The following is a 15,636-nucleotide window of genomic DNA, read 5'->3' as shown; positions in this document are numbered from 1 at the left end:
TGCATTCTCTGAGCTGTCCGTATATGAATATTTCGAGCATTTTCCCCATACTGTCTTTTTGAGGAGTGGCCTGATTTAGGCAGCTTTTACTAGCAGGGGGTGCTCTCAGTGTGGACTGAATTACTGAGGAAAGAAAAATGCAGGCATCGGTTCTATCGATTGCATTAGTTTAATTAAATGGGGGCAGTGGGGCCAGGGACCTTCCGAGGACTGCAGTGTTGTACGAGTCTATGGCAGTGAGAAGGTCTTCAAATATGATGGGGCATAAAGTGGCTAGGAACAGAGAAGTTGATTACAGAGGTGAAGTTTCCTTGGTGAGGTAGGGAGGTGTTGGGCATGTATCAGGGTGCCAAATTTAAAGTGCAAGTAATTAACCAGCCATAAAAAACGAATTCACTTGCTTTACATACACTTAGCACACTAGTTCTTACTCGCCAAGAGTCATGATCACTAGCCAATGGCTAGTGGCGAGTGCACATTTTGCACCCTGCCTTTATTATCCAGGTATCCTTCAAGGAGCATCATCTTTGGTGACGCTTGTCACGATATGATCGCACAGTTCTGGAGTTGGGATTGGTGCGTCACAGTCTACCAAGTTTTAACATCTTAAATTATGTTGAATATTTCCTTTAGGCTGTGCTTTGCCCATTCAATGCATCTGGAGCTTTGATCACTTCTGCCCTGTAGAAACGTTGCTGTTGTTGGGCAATGAAGAGGTTGGCTGCAGCATCCGGACGTTTGTCTGGAAAAGTTAAGACTTTAGGGAGGTCTGCATATGAGGAGTTGGCATAGGTTAGAGGTGCCAGAGACAGAGCACATATGTCATAAAAAAGGCTGCCAAGCCAGCTCAAATGGACTGCTGGATTCAAGCCAGTTGTGTCCATGTCAAGATACCCGAAATGAGTAGGTGCAACCTTCAGTTCGGTACACCCATCCGAATGGTTACCTTGACAATTAGCCAATCTACATTTTAGAATAACAGTCAGCATGGCATCAATATTTGCCTCATGAAGATGTAAAGATTAATTCTGGTGCATCTTCCCAAAAGAGGAATCTGGCCTTTACCTAAGGAGAATAGGCTGTAGACTTGGATTATCCTGGCTACTCAGCGTACCACATAATACAACGAAACGACTGAACCCGTTAGGGCCCTATGTTCAGTGAATCTTCCACTGATCACAAAACTCTGGTCCACTTCAAACTCGCCACTTTGACAGGGTATCCCATTCCTTTCAGATGCCATGAAACGGGACCTGAAACCCCTGCCTCATGAGAAGAGGGGACAGCAGAATGCAGACTTAGCAAAAGAGAATTGGGGGAATAAAGTACCTTACAATGGACCTTTTCACCTGGATATTTTATCTGCTCCGATTCAGTTAACAGATCATGCAACCGATTTGCTGAGCTAGAATTGTGACAGTGAAAATGCATGGCCACGAGAGCAGTGGGGAACCAAGAATGGGAAGGCAGGGCTGCCAACAAGATCAGATGCAGTAGGACAATTAAGGTCAGGTGTAGGTCTACTTAATGAGGCTGGTAAAGTAATCAGCTTAACCAACCAAGTCAAAGGTTTGTGGAGTTTTACAACGGCAGACTTTGGCCACAGGTAGGCTGTGAAAAGTCCATGAGGTTGCTGTTGGCGGGGTCACCACAAGGACTGGGGGGTGGGAGGGAGGTGCAGGGGAGGACCGTAGCAAGAGTAGGAGCGAAGTTGTTTGAACATGCATAGGCTAGGCAGTACTATAGAGTGACCTGATCTGGTGACAAAATCTTCAAAGTTTGGGACTAAACATACTTACATCAAAAGCGCAAATAGGTTGCTCCAAAACTAAAGGGGAACAAGTGAAGTCAAGTTATCCTCACAGGGAGGAGAAGCCCATAATCTTAGCAAGAGCAAAGTTGTTTCCTCAGGGTCATGTGTGGAGAGGAACCTCACTCGAGAGGGGCAATCCGAAACCAAGGAAGAACTGAAAAGTACCTAAAGACACCAAGAAATTCAAAGAGGGATGGTGGCTGTCCCTGCACATAGGACAGGTGGCAGGACATACTTACAGAGGAACAGTCAAAGGCACACGGTTCTCGGTCTACAGGAACTTCATTCTTCTGACACCATAGCAACCAATGATTTTCCAATTGTCTTCAGTTTCTTGGAGCTGGAAGGCTCATTCTTCTTACGGCCCATAAACTGACCTAGAAGACAGCCTTCCTATATCCTGTGACATCTAGTGAAATAACTAATGTTTTAGTTTTAGACATGCAGACTTTGTGGCACCACTCAAGCGGACAGCCTGCAGGACACCTCTTGAAGCTCGGAGGCCGAGAAAGCACATCAAATCTGGGTGGATGGCCCCTTGCTTAAGTAGGTACTTTAATTTTAGAGCCCGGTAAGCACCGACTTTTGTAGCACCTCAGGGAGACACCTTGTAGATGTATGCCTAGAAAGCAGTGGTAGGCTGGCTTGCTGAGCCAGTGCCTGCAGCGCTGAGGTTGTGACTGTAGTGCTGAGGTTGTGGCTGGTGGAATGTTGGATGGATTATGCGTGCATGCTGGAAGGAGTGTTTTAAGTGTGGCAGTTAAGACGTGTACTGCTAGCAGATTGATGCACCGGTGGGTCTTCTCTTGTGCACCTACTGCCCGTCTACCTGTACCTCGCCTGATTGAACATAAATAAAAATGTGTCCACTTACCAGACGTCTCCTGCGTAGACCATGGAGTACTGCCATACATTTTCTATTGCAACAAAAGCATCAGAGGTCACTATCTCCACTTGGGAAAGTAGCATACCTCAGGTAAGTTATCCACTAAAAGAGGAGAGTAGACTTAGCCTTGAAGTCTGCTTTCCCGATTAGAGAGACCAATTGCCTAGGAAGAGCAAATATTTAAGGAGGAGAATTTGAGAAAAAGAAGTGTACTTGCCTAAGGTTTTTATTGACCCTTCTGCTTCCAAGTTACAAGTCCTGTATAACATGCAGAGTGGGGATCGCATATACAGTAGATCACGGACGTAGCCAGTTAAGACCAAAATGAAAGCAAGTCACAAAGCTGACTGTCAAACCTGTGGTACTTGGGCCTAAGGCATAGGGACGTTCAGCTTTAAGGAACTGTGACCAACAAGTGGCATTACTTTGACGACAGCAGGAATCACCTTGGCAGGCGTGGAGCCCAAAAGCAGGTGCTCACCAGCCAGGCTCATTGAAAAAGAGAAATCCATCATAGTCAACAAGTTAAATGAAGTCTTAACTGACCACACACTGCAGAATTTTTTTTTTTTTTTTAAACAGAAGTATGAGCTGGCTGTGGCAAAGGGGATTGAGCTTCTGACCACAAATGCCCCGGGACTACCTTTTTTTTTAATGGTTTAGCTGTGCAAATTAAGTCTCATATGCATAATCTTGCAATCAGGATATCCAAGGAGAGCAAGGAAAGGTGCACTTCATTACCATTTCCATCCATGAATCCCACTGATTTCATGGCTTAGAACAGGAAGTATACTTACTGGACTTCCTTTCAATCTAGACCTGGGTGCGTGTATTTGGCCAGAGTGCCATAATGTAGTCACCAGTGTCCAAGCTACTAGCCAGCCATAAAAAGCTAGACACCTCCTCAATTCTACACATACACAATGGCTAGTGGCAGGCACACATTTTGCACCCTGGTAGTGATACTCCAAGCCTCCATGCTCTGCAAGCTTCATACTGTTCTGTGGTGGCCCTTTTATGCGCACACTGGCCCTTTCTTTTAAGATGTATGGCTCTCCTCAGTACCTCATGTCTGCTCTGTCTCTCCATCTCCTCCCAACACGTTTGTTCCCTCGGGAAAACATGGTCATAGTCGAAGCACTTGGGTTACAGACGATGAGCTTGAAAGCACTCGCATAAGGTCAGCCAGCGTTACGATTTAATATACATACAAATTGTGCATGATTTCAAATGTTAAGATTACACAACATTATCGTGAACCCCGAGCAATGCGGAAATTAGTTTTAAAGTTTTCATAGAGAAAAGCATTTTTGGAAAGTATCCCACGTGGCATTCTTAGTGTAAAATTTCGGATAAAATGGCAACTTAAAATATCCCCCAAACATAAACATTTGCCTTGAATAGGCGCTTTACAAATAAACATTACCAATGACAACTATTGAAAAACATCTATAAAATATTGCCGAAAAGCTCACCGATAAGCGATTTCGTCAGCCACTTTTTCGTCCGAATCCTCCTCTGTAATCTCACAGCGTCCTTTCATGTTCATTCCCATTCGTTCGCCCAACCTCTCCTTCACTGGCCGCCTTCGTTTAAGATGAGCATGACTTTTCTCCTCTTTTGGGGAGGGCTTCTTTTTCTCATTCATGTACTCATCCAGCTCCTTGTCCAAATCGGCCATCTCCTCTCCTCCCTGCTTGCTCACTTGCTCCATTAATTTCTTGGCTAGAATATAATTGTAGGCCTCAGACTGCCGGCTCATGTCAAGCTGCCCATCCATTCCCAGAATCCCAAGCTCTGTTGCCACTGCATCCTGACTCTGGTCCTGCAGAACCGAGCCCCAAATATTGTTGACTTTCTTCAAAGTGGGAGCAGCTGGCCTCGGGTGACTCAAAACAAAGGGCAAGGGCTCGGGCTTAAGGGGGAGAGTGACATGCTTTGGTCGTTTCCACAGGGACCGGTCATCATCCGAGTCAGAGGCACTGTCATCGCTTGACACTGCGCCCTTAGTTGTCCGATAACTGGTAATGGATGGAAGGGTTGCAGTGATGCCTTGGACTCGTGGAGCTGTGCTATTCACGTATGACGTCTGAAAAGAGAACAAAACAAGCAGTGTGAACATTTTGCAATATCCACAGGCTAACCAGCAATGGCAAAGTCTACAGGTCTGGCTCCCTCAGCAAAAAGGAGGCATACATAGAATGGCCTGGACGGGTCAGGCGGAACAATATCTGTTATACTGGTGCCATGCGGGGTTACATCTCAGATGGGATGCTATACTTCTGGACCCCCCCCGCCCCCCAGCACTACACAGCAGGGCTGTTGCAGGTTTAATGGGACATTAATTTCACAACCCAGATGCTGCGTTTGTCAGAGGCTAATACCAGAACCGATCAGCAAGGTGGCTGGCTTTATTATGGGCGATTCCAGAAATTGTAACCAATGCTGCTATGATGCATTGTCACTTTTCGGGGGGTTTAGCTGAGAGTGCAAGGACTGAATGGGCAAGTAGCCTGTACTCCCCTTAAATTGTGAGCAGATGTGATGCCCATGGCATGGCCTACAGAAAACAGAAAAAGGTACAAGTCATGTCCCCTTTCAGGTATGCATTTGGTTGGGGTGGGAATGAGCGGGCGGTTCTTTGACCAAATATGCAGATGGATGAATGTGGGTGACAGACTAAGTGGGTGGCATGTGAGTAATGTTCATTGTCTGAAAAGCAGACACAGTAAAGGCTCGCATTATATATCTCCAGTGAGCCGTACATCTACGGTCCCACAACTAAAATCAAACCTTTTCAAGCAAACTCCCAGCTTCAAGATTGCATTTTGTGTATACCTGCATGCACATTGTCAAACCGATTCACCCTGGGAAAGCAATGATAAGCCCGATTGCGCAACTGCACAGCACCAGTAGACATTCACATGCACCCTCATACAGGATTCTGCCTCCAGGGAAACCAGATGACTGTCGGACCAGCCGAGCACTCACGTGGGAAATGCAAGGTTAAACTGCATTAGGTTAAATGCCAACTTAACATCTAAAGCTAATCGCGAATAGGTAAGCATTGAATAATAGTTATTGGTACATGGCAGCCATTCCTGACCTCCCAGTCAAACTGGATGTTTATTAAACAGTCAATAACTACTGGCATTGGTTGCATTCCAGACATTTTGACTTCATAAGCAGCAAAGGTAACGAGCAAATTAATTTCTCTGCATTCAATAAACAGCAATGCAAATTTCCCAGCATGATTTCTTTCAACAATACACTCCAACCTAATTTTAACACAATGTGAAAGCTAAAACGTGGGACAATACTTTCACTTTTATAGAACTTTCATGGCCCAAGGCTCCAACCACAAGGCTGTAGGGACGATACTGCAATTATGATCCCTAATAATGTTGAAACCAGCCACGCCTTGCAAAATGCCTGTCTTGGGTCGATTAAGCCATGTATAAAGAAAGTAGCACTTCCCTCGAAGACAAAATTTCCTGGAGAAAAAGGTGTGCATTGGAGCTAATTTGCATACTGTGACGAATCAAGGGATTCAGTCACATTCGTTCCCCAAGAGGGGAGCTCCTTCCTGGAGGCTAGGGAGCTGAGCGTGCTACACAACAGTCCCCCTCAACCCTCAGGGGTGGCGGTAAGCGGGACCTCAGAGGGAGAGCATCTCCGCTTGGCGAGAAGGACTCCCTTTCCAATGAGGAACTTCCTTCTCATTATCCTCAAACACTTAATACCGTTCTATTTGACAGACAATCCGACTCCTCTTACATAGATTATTGTGACAAAAGCAGAAGAAAAATATCATATTGGTACTGTGAACATTAAGAGCATAGGAGTGATAAAGAATACCTGTCTGCCAATCACTGAGATGGAAAAGCCAAAAGGAGTTCTAAAGAACACAACTCCAACGCAAAGGAAGGACTACGCTGAGAAGCCCCTGCATTGCATGATAAAAGCGGACGGCCTAAGAACCAGAGAGAGAGACCTGGGAGTTTCAATCCGGCAGGAGGGAAGACGCTGAGAACACTGGTTCACATGGTGGTGAGCTGCACCAAGACAGTGCCAGAGGTGCACAGTCTGTAGAGCAGAGTGGAGGAAGACTGCCAAGAGGCTGACAGTCCCTGGAGGGACCTTAGACAGGGGCCGACGAGAAGCCCCAACCCTGACATGCCTGAAGGCAAGCACACCGGGAAGAGACCACGACAGGCAATTTGTGCAAACCTATTCCAGAGGGGGAATTGAGAGAAAGGCAGTGGCTCAAGCAGGGAGAGATGGACAAGCTCTGCCGTTTCCGATACCACATCTGGACACAGAAGCGTGTCACTGAAGAGAATGGAAGAAGGCAGAGAAGGCATCCTGACAAAGAACGAAATCGAAGCGAGGAAGCACAGAGACTCTGTAACGCAGCCCCATTACACCCAATGTAAAGGGGAGAGCGGGAGACCCAGGGAAAGGAGCGTTAAAGCTAAATTGGACAGCCATAGCCAAGTGTGATGGAAAACTGAATATAAAGATTGGAGTGATCATACTCGTTGCAGTGAGTGTCAAAGTACTAAGAAGAGTGAGACTCCTACAAGGACTACTCTTACTCGTACCAGTGAGTGGCAACACGAGTGGCAACACGTTAAGGAGTATAAGGGTCCAACACCTGGTTTAATAAGAAGGCGACCAAGGAAGAGAAAGAGTGGTAATCAGAACCAATCTGTTTGTATTAAAGGAGAGAGAAGTGTTGCGCATTTGGATAACAGGAAGTCCTGAGAGAACTATGAAAGATCAAAGGAACCAATATGCAAGGGCCTCGAAGAGCCCCTTTAAAGAACTGGAGGACTTGTTTCAAAAGATGGCAAAGGACTGGCGAACTTGTTACAATAGATAGCAAAGGACCATCTGAAAATCCCTTTCTGAGGGGAACTGTGCTCAAAAAGCATTCCAGGAGAAAGGAGCCATTCTCCTCGACTTTGTTGTTTAGAAATCGTGGTAGGGTCAGAGTAGGTTCGTTTTTGGACGGAGGATAGACTTTTGATTACAGACTTCACTACTGACGAGCAACCTAGTTTAGTTCTGTTAGGTAGGGAAACCCTTAGTATAGGGAAGGTAAGGCATTTTATTTATTTTATGATAACTCTTGCAGAACATGGTACCCATTGGTCTGTCTCCTCCTTCTGACCTACCACAATACCTACAATGCCTTCTGATGTGGCTCCGAACTGGAGGTGAACTTCGAGCAATAGCTACCAGGTGGCTTTGTGCAACATGCGACTTGGCTCAAATGGACCATTATGCTTTCACATTTCAGGTGAAAGTTTTATTCCAGCCTTCTTAAACCCACCATAACTTTCTTTGACTTTTAAATAGAAAATCGATTTACTTTAACGTTGCACCTAAAGCAAGCTTGTGCTAAAACCATTCCAGTTCAACCAAGTTCACAATTAAAATGCTTACTTTGCAAAGACAACCTACAAACTAAATACAAAACAAAAGCAAATTTACTAACCTTGTGTGTGTACTTTACTAATTAAACTAATATATGTTTTGCTTCACCTCCATAACTACAGAAACTTTGTTGCTACTGCTACTAACACTATGCGCTAATAGCCCTATAGTCCTCCAAAGTATTATTGCTGGGATGACCCGTGCCCAACCTCTGGCCCTTGGCTTTGTGTCGGCCCATAACTTGGGAGCAGGTCATTATCCCGTAATAATGACCCCCTCTTTCGGTCTATAAGGGTATAGCGTTACTATTCATTATATCATCGTTTGAATGTTGAACAAAAAGGTCAAATGAACGCATCTCTTGAACCTTGAATCTGTAACAAATGTAGAACGCAACACTCTAAACACTGATCAATCAAATTGCCAATCACTAAAACTGAAGCATTCCGTGCCAACACATAAAGGAAGTAGAATAGTAATATTAAACCTAGGTGTAATACAACAGGTAAATGCAGAACTTCACCTGGGACACTTCCCTCCACCCACATATTGTAATGGCCAAGAACATATGCTGCAACTGGACTAACCTCTCTTCCTTCCCTCAGTCTTGAAATCAATGAATCGGGAAAAGAAATGTAAAACGAAATCAGGAGAGCACCAGGGATACTTGAGGGCTAAGAAAGTAACTCCTTACATCGAAATTGGCTAGTCAGATTATCCATTCTCTACTAGAGCAAACTGTGGATTTGTCCCTGGTAGAAATAAACTTTGTTCGAGCTGCAAAGCCGAAGAGGCCTAAATACCTCGGTTGCCTAGGGGACTGTACATTATGAAAGACTTCATTTATATGGAATTAAGTTGCAAAAACTTCTCAATTGGGAAGTGGATGTGAATTAAATCATTCGTTTGCCATATCAGTAGTTAATTTGTTTTGTTCAGGGCATAGCTGAGGGTTGTATGTGTGTGGGGAAGCCAGTACCTATTTACAAAAATACCTTAAATTTAAAAGCTTCTGAAAAGTGTCCGTGGTGCATTTTCCTTCTCCATTTCAGAGCTAAAATTGGCATCAGCTCACTTGGATAAGAAGACCGCGATTGCCCGCATATTTGTCCAAATGTGTGTTTATAATTGGGTTTAACATCTGGCTTGGAGGGCGCGAGGGGGAGGAGAGGGTGGCCGCCTCCCAGCCAAGCCGGAGGCTCGGGATGGGGTCTTTACCTCATGGTAATCTGTCTGCTCCAAGCCTCCTCAAAGCCTCCTCAGAAGCGGGAGGATGCAATCTTCCCCGCCGGGATTCAGGTAAGTGCGCCCCCATGTGCTCCTGCTGCCCCAATTTCCACATCCCCTCACCCATCGCCACCCCACTTACCTTGCACTCCCTTGTCCCTCGGCAGGAACACTCATGTTCCAGGTGCAGCTCAGTCACAGCAATGGCATGTTGTACCTGGATGAAACAGCGTGTTTGCCGTTTCTCAACTTGGGAAAAAAACAAACCAAGATGGCCACCATGGATTAGGGTGAAGAACCTTCTTCCTAATCCATGGCGACCATCTTGGTTTGTAGCCCCCACCCTCCCCAGCAGTGCCTTATGCATGGATGTTCTAGGCAATTCACACTATAATGGGTAGTTTCCAAATGAAAGCCATATCAGCTCCAGTTACATAGCAATTCTGCGTTTGCTTCCAAGACAGAGTAACACAATAAAACTCCCCTTTTATGGAGTGTTTTATATCCAGGTCATCTACTAGCTTGTCATGCAATAAAAAGCTCTAATTTTAGGTCAATAAGCAAATGTTCTTACCATCATGCATAATGAGCAGGGAGTTTGTGACAAAGAATGTCTATACCCAAGTGACCATATTACAAGTTCTTTTAGCGTGTCTCTTTGTGCTCAAAGTACAGTAGTGTAGAACTAGATTTTACAGACTTGCATTATTTTGCATTCTGGAGACTTTACGATGTAAGGTTTCTATTCACGGTCTAGAAAAAGCTACATCGTTCTTCCTTTAGCTTAACACGTGTCTTGCCAAATACATGCTCAATTGCTAAATCCAAAATTAAACCACATGAATTTTTTTTTTAATCTGGAGGAAAAACATGAGCTGAACGTCTCTTCCCCTACAACCATCAGTTACGTTTCTACAGAGCTGTAAAGCAAGCACATTACTGCGTACGTATAGAAGCAGCACAATACAATCAAAATTGAAAGTTTAAGATCCAAGACTTCAAAGACCCTGTAAACACAACTGCAACACAGACTCGAGAATTCTGTGATCAAACTGCTGCACAAACCTATGACCACCTGGACAGTAAATGAACACTGCCACTCTGCCTGTCCAAGGAACAAGCACCTCTTTCTCGGACATCATTCCACCTAGTCAGCGGTGACACCCCAGGGTAATAAGTGAATTCATATGACGTTATCTTCAGGACAGGGGACAGGTAAAGTGAAGGAGACTAGATCTCCATTGTATCATGACTTTCAGTTTTATGATGCCTACATTTCATCAGTCCTCTCATGAGCCCAAGCATTTGTTATATTTCGTTAAATAACAGCGGACATTGTCTGTGGGCATTGGCAATACCTGCCCTATTATTCAAACGAGAGAGATACACAATGAAAAAGAACTGGGCTCAGCACTTTTGGGGCGATTTAAGGTAATTGGGTAAAGGCCGACTAGACACTATCTTTGGACGGCACCTGTTGCCTCTTTTTTCAACAATTAACGTTATTTTCAGGAGGCAGTGAGTCAGGGGGCGGTGGACCTATGCCCCTCACTTACATTACAGGACCGACAGTCGACAACGGAAAAGACGAACCAAAAAGGATATGGGCGCATCATGGTTTGCATACAAAGAGCAACAAAGGACTAAGCCAGTTAATGAAAGAAGTTCATTGTTGCTTGGCGGTGGGAATAACTGAACGGACGTTATCAGGACATATGGGGTGGAGTCTCTTTGGAGGTATAAGGGGATATGAGCTGGGACTCCAGGGGGATGGCTAAGAAAGCAAGGTTGAATGACATGCTGTCTGTTTCAAGGCCTCATTTGTTCATTGCTTTAGATTGCTTGCTCATAGATGGTGCCTGCGACTCAGGTGTCTCGCACAACGCTGCTTGCTGCTGAACCCGAAGCTGCCTCCTTACAAAGACCGGCAAGCACGCTACAGAGATGTTAGGAGTCCTTAAACTCCCGGGGATCAGGGGGTTCCTGTTGCAAAAAGGATACCAGGGCTGTGAACGTGCATGCGAGGCCACACAGCGAACAGAGTGTCCATTAAGGGGAAAAGGGATAGACTAGGTGGGGTCATATTTAGGGGTTATGCAGAAATGGGACAAGATTTTGGGTTTTAGGTCATTCGGATTTTGCCTGTTCTCTAGCAGTGGTTTTGATTGTTGCCCATCTTCACGCTGAAATAAACTTGGAAAAATACGAGAATTAAATAGGTAGATGGGATGGTCGTATTTTCTGGTTCTGGATGACCGAATGCATTCGCTTCTATTGAAAAGAAGGCTCCCTTAATAGACCAAGGTATTAACAATATTTTGGTATATTGAAGGGAAGGACAAGCATTAAAGGGGACACTGAGATGGTAAGCGCTGAATGCCTGCAGGACCAAGTCCCTATCCACAGTGTCTCTGGTAATTAAACCACCTTATCTCGCAGGACCGCAAAGTAGTGGAGTCAAAGTGTGAATGGAGCAGGGGCAAGTGAACGTTGAGTAGGTCAGAATTACAGACAGCAATGTGCAAAAAAAATTAAAAATTACAAAAAACACAGGTGGAGGGACTCCCAAATAGATCACCCACTATAGTATTACCACATTTAGCAGCACTACTTATGATTTTTTAGACTTAGCATTTTTTAGCGCAGCATGATAAACAAATACAGTTCACGAAAGAGAGGACTTTTAAACTGGACAATTTACGGGCCAATAGACGGGTGTTTCAAGATCAAAAGGAGAAGATTCCACAGAAGCAGCGTGGAATGTTCGCCATTTAGATAGAGGTGGCGACGGCATGGAGAAATGAAAGCAAAGTTAGAAGATTGAGGGTAGTTAATGACAGTTTGTGAGGACAGATAAAATACCAGAGATCAAGAGGGACAGGGAAAAGAAAATCCATCTATGTCCCCAGATAATACAGGAGACAGAAAAGGAAAAGACAAGCAGGAAGAACATGACAGCAAATCAGCAGAAGATACTGTTGAGTTTTTTTACTAGCAGGTGAACAGTTATGAGGGCAAAACAGACAGACAACCACAACCTAGACAGCCACTACAGGAGGAAGTTTTGTGACCGGGACAGCTACCCCATTTACCGTTGGTCCAAGTACTACCGGGACCGAGCGGTGAAGATGTGGCCGAGGAGGTACGGCGACATCTGTTGATAGATGCACCTCCCTCATGTACTCTGTACGTGACAAAGGGAGTTACAGTTTATGGAAGAGACCCTCATGTACCCCTTAGCCAAGTGCCAGAATGTAACAAGGAGGCGGGTTAACCTCCAAACCTTGTTACCGTACATGTCCATCTGGTCAAATAATTCCCATATATTACAGAGGAGCCGCAGTGGTCTGTTGAAGAATTGCAAATAATCCTACAACGTAATGACACCTTCTGGGCCGACATGACCCAGTTTATGAGAATAGTTATGCCCCCAGAGGCGAGACAGATTGGTAGAGTGGGATACATGGAACATTCTCGACTCGTGGACCAGGCTGCTTTGGTGCAGGCAATGGAGAGAATAGTAGTTACAATTCCTGAAATATATCCTACAAAAAACGACTGGGCTAAAATCTCAAAATATAAACAGACAATTTAGACAGATCGAAGTTGGTATTCCCTTAGCATTCTGGCATTACCAGGTCAGACGAGACTGTTTATGAAGCGACGGCCAACTCCTTTGCTACCGGCCTCTTACACACCCTTAAAACCAGCATATGTCCACAAACTTGTGGAACACTCCCATACCCTGCATGCCTGTTTATATTGTAATCCAAACGATATTTTATTATCTCATGTATATTCCAATAAGAGGCATTCACATTTTCTATAATAAAAACACACACACACACACACACACACACCATTCATATAGTGAAAACTCTTCTGTAATCATACAAATTTTACATGTCTTCATAATTCACCTTGCACACTAAATACAACAGCAATATCCTTAAGATTGAACAAAAATATTGATACATGTAATATTATTCTTCTTGCACTGTTGGGATTTGCTCTATGCGTTTCAGGAAAGGTTTTCCCTCCATCAGGAGCTATATATTCAAATTCTCTTCTGTCACTAACATTTTTCTGTTAATTCCATCTATAAAAAAGATAATGGAAAGCAATTCTATCAGTTCTATTTCATTATACAGTTATCACATCCGTCATGATTCTTCAATTGATAATCACCTAGATGAATCCTGTCTGAACACTTCTATGACTTCAAGATGGTCGCTCTTTCACCGGGCATCTCCCCGAGGGTAATAGATAATTCCCTCGATTTATCTGCAATTCACCCCTTTAACTGCCATATCCAAAAGATATGGAAATGTCCACAATACCTGTGTACTAGTGGCAGTGGCTTGCAACTGAGTTTTGACGTTGGTACCAAGCTGCCCGATATCTCCCGTTTCGAAATCGATGCAAGCATCTAATAGCGCTGTCTTTCCGTGGTATATCAATTTTCCCGTAACGATCTCCTAAGATAGAGATAAGTATATTTTTGACTGCAACTATGCAAGATACCCATTAGGTAACCGGCTGTCCCCAAAGACTTACCAAAATGTAGTCCTTCGATCCATGTCCTCATTCGGCTCTGCGTCCTCACGCGGTAGATCAAAATGGCTGCTATTTACATTGCAGCATCACACACTAGCATGACGACGTCACCATGACGCTCAGTTTATATTGTGTAATTGTTATGCAGCAACCTTAATTGTCATTGGGTCTACTAATCAAGGATCTAAAGAAGGCGAATTTCACTAAAACATCTAGATACAATATCAGACGACATCAGAGTAAGATCATAAAAGACCTAGCAGACGACGGCACATTAACATTGAAACCAGCTGACAAAGGAGGAGCAATTGGGATCATGGATACAACCTTTTATGACAGTGAGATCAAGAAACTACTAGAGGATGAAAACACATACATTAAGATTGATCAAGATCCAACAAGTAAAATTGCATTGATCATAGAGGAAACACTTAAAGCACAAATGATTAGATCACAGAAAAAACGAGTTTTTCTTACAATGATCATCCAATAACAGGTATTTTATGGCTTGCCAGAAATCCATAAAGCTCTAAGGAACCCAGCGCTAAGACCTATAGTGGCTGGGACTGACAGCATTTTCAACCCACTAGCAGTTTACGTGGACAAGGCACTGCAACCGATAGTGCAAGCCACTTCCACCTATTTAAGAGACACTACCCACTTTCGAAATACCTTGGCGGAAATAGATGGACTATTGGAAAGTGATATACTGGTTTCCTTCGATGTGCAAAGTTTATACACGTCAATTCCACACCAAGATGGATTGGAAGCACTGGAGTGGTCTCTTCTCAGGAATAATGATTGTAAAGCAAATAAAATCTTTATACTGGAACTAACCAAGACCATACTAGACAATAATTATTGGCGCAATAAAACAATTATATTTACAGGCATCTGGCACCTCTATGGGGTCCTCATTGGCACCAGCATAATCGTTATCTATTCATTTACAACCTAGAATCTACTTCGGTACTCACAGACACACGTTGGCAAACAAAAATTATAACCTGGAAAAGGTACATAGATGACAATTTTGTGATCTAGAGAGGAGGAAGATCTGAACTAGACGAAAGTTCACCATGGAAGTAGGGACACCAAAACTAAACTTCCTGGATGTGGAATTAGAACTGAGAGGAGGTGAAATAACAAACATATTTCACAAAGCCACAGATGTGAATTATTCACTACATTATCTAAGCCATCACCTGCAGCAATTAAAGAACAACCTTCTGTACAGTCAATTCTTACAAATTAAAAGGATTGCATCAATGGAAGTAACATTGATAGATGAAAACATTAAGATGGCAGAGAGGTATGATAGAAGGGGCTAACCGATAGAAGTGGTAGAATCAGCCCAGGAGAAAGCAGGCATTCTGAACAGGAAAGATTTGTTAACTTCAAAATACCACGTCAAAAGGAGTACCGTTTATGTATGCTCTATGGTACTGCAGCCAGAGCCACCACATCACGACACTCATCAGAAAGAATTGGAGACTTACTGAATTGGATCCACAACTACAGGCACTCTTCCCAAAATCTCACATTATCTCCCACAAGAGAGGACAGAACCTCAGGGACCAGTTAGTGAATGCAGAGAGACCGAAAGTAGAGAGACAGTCAATAAAAAGAAGACATGCACATTTCCCTGCCTAAATTGCAACAACGCAAGACACCCACGGAATGGGAATACAATTACTTGGCTGTCCCTGTG

The 15,636-nt window shown here is 44.0% G+C and overlaps 1 protein-coding gene across 1 annotated transcript in view; it reads right to left on the bottom strand.

Moving 5' to 3' along the window:
- PHAX (phosphorylated adaptor for RNA export) overlaps positions 1-15,636 on the bottom strand; it is a 229,615-nt gene that overhangs the window by 82,952 nt on the left and 131,027 nt on the right. The window contains exon 2 of the mRNA XM_069625600.1: positions 4,175-4,788. Coding sequence (XP_069481701.1) covers positions 4,175-4,788 — 614 coding nt within the window. The remainder of the gene's footprint in view (positions 1-4,174; positions 4,789-15,636) is intronic.

This window comes from Ambystoma mexicanum, chromosome 6p (assembly GCF_040938575.1).
Source record: "Ambystoma mexicanum isolate Mex_15411 chromosome 6p, UKY_AmexF1_1, whole genome shotgun sequence".
NCBI lineage: Eukaryota > Metazoa > Chordata > Amphibia > Caudata > Ambystomatidae > Ambystoma > Ambystoma mexicanum.
This window is presented reverse-complemented; position numbering and strand designations above follow the sequence as displayed.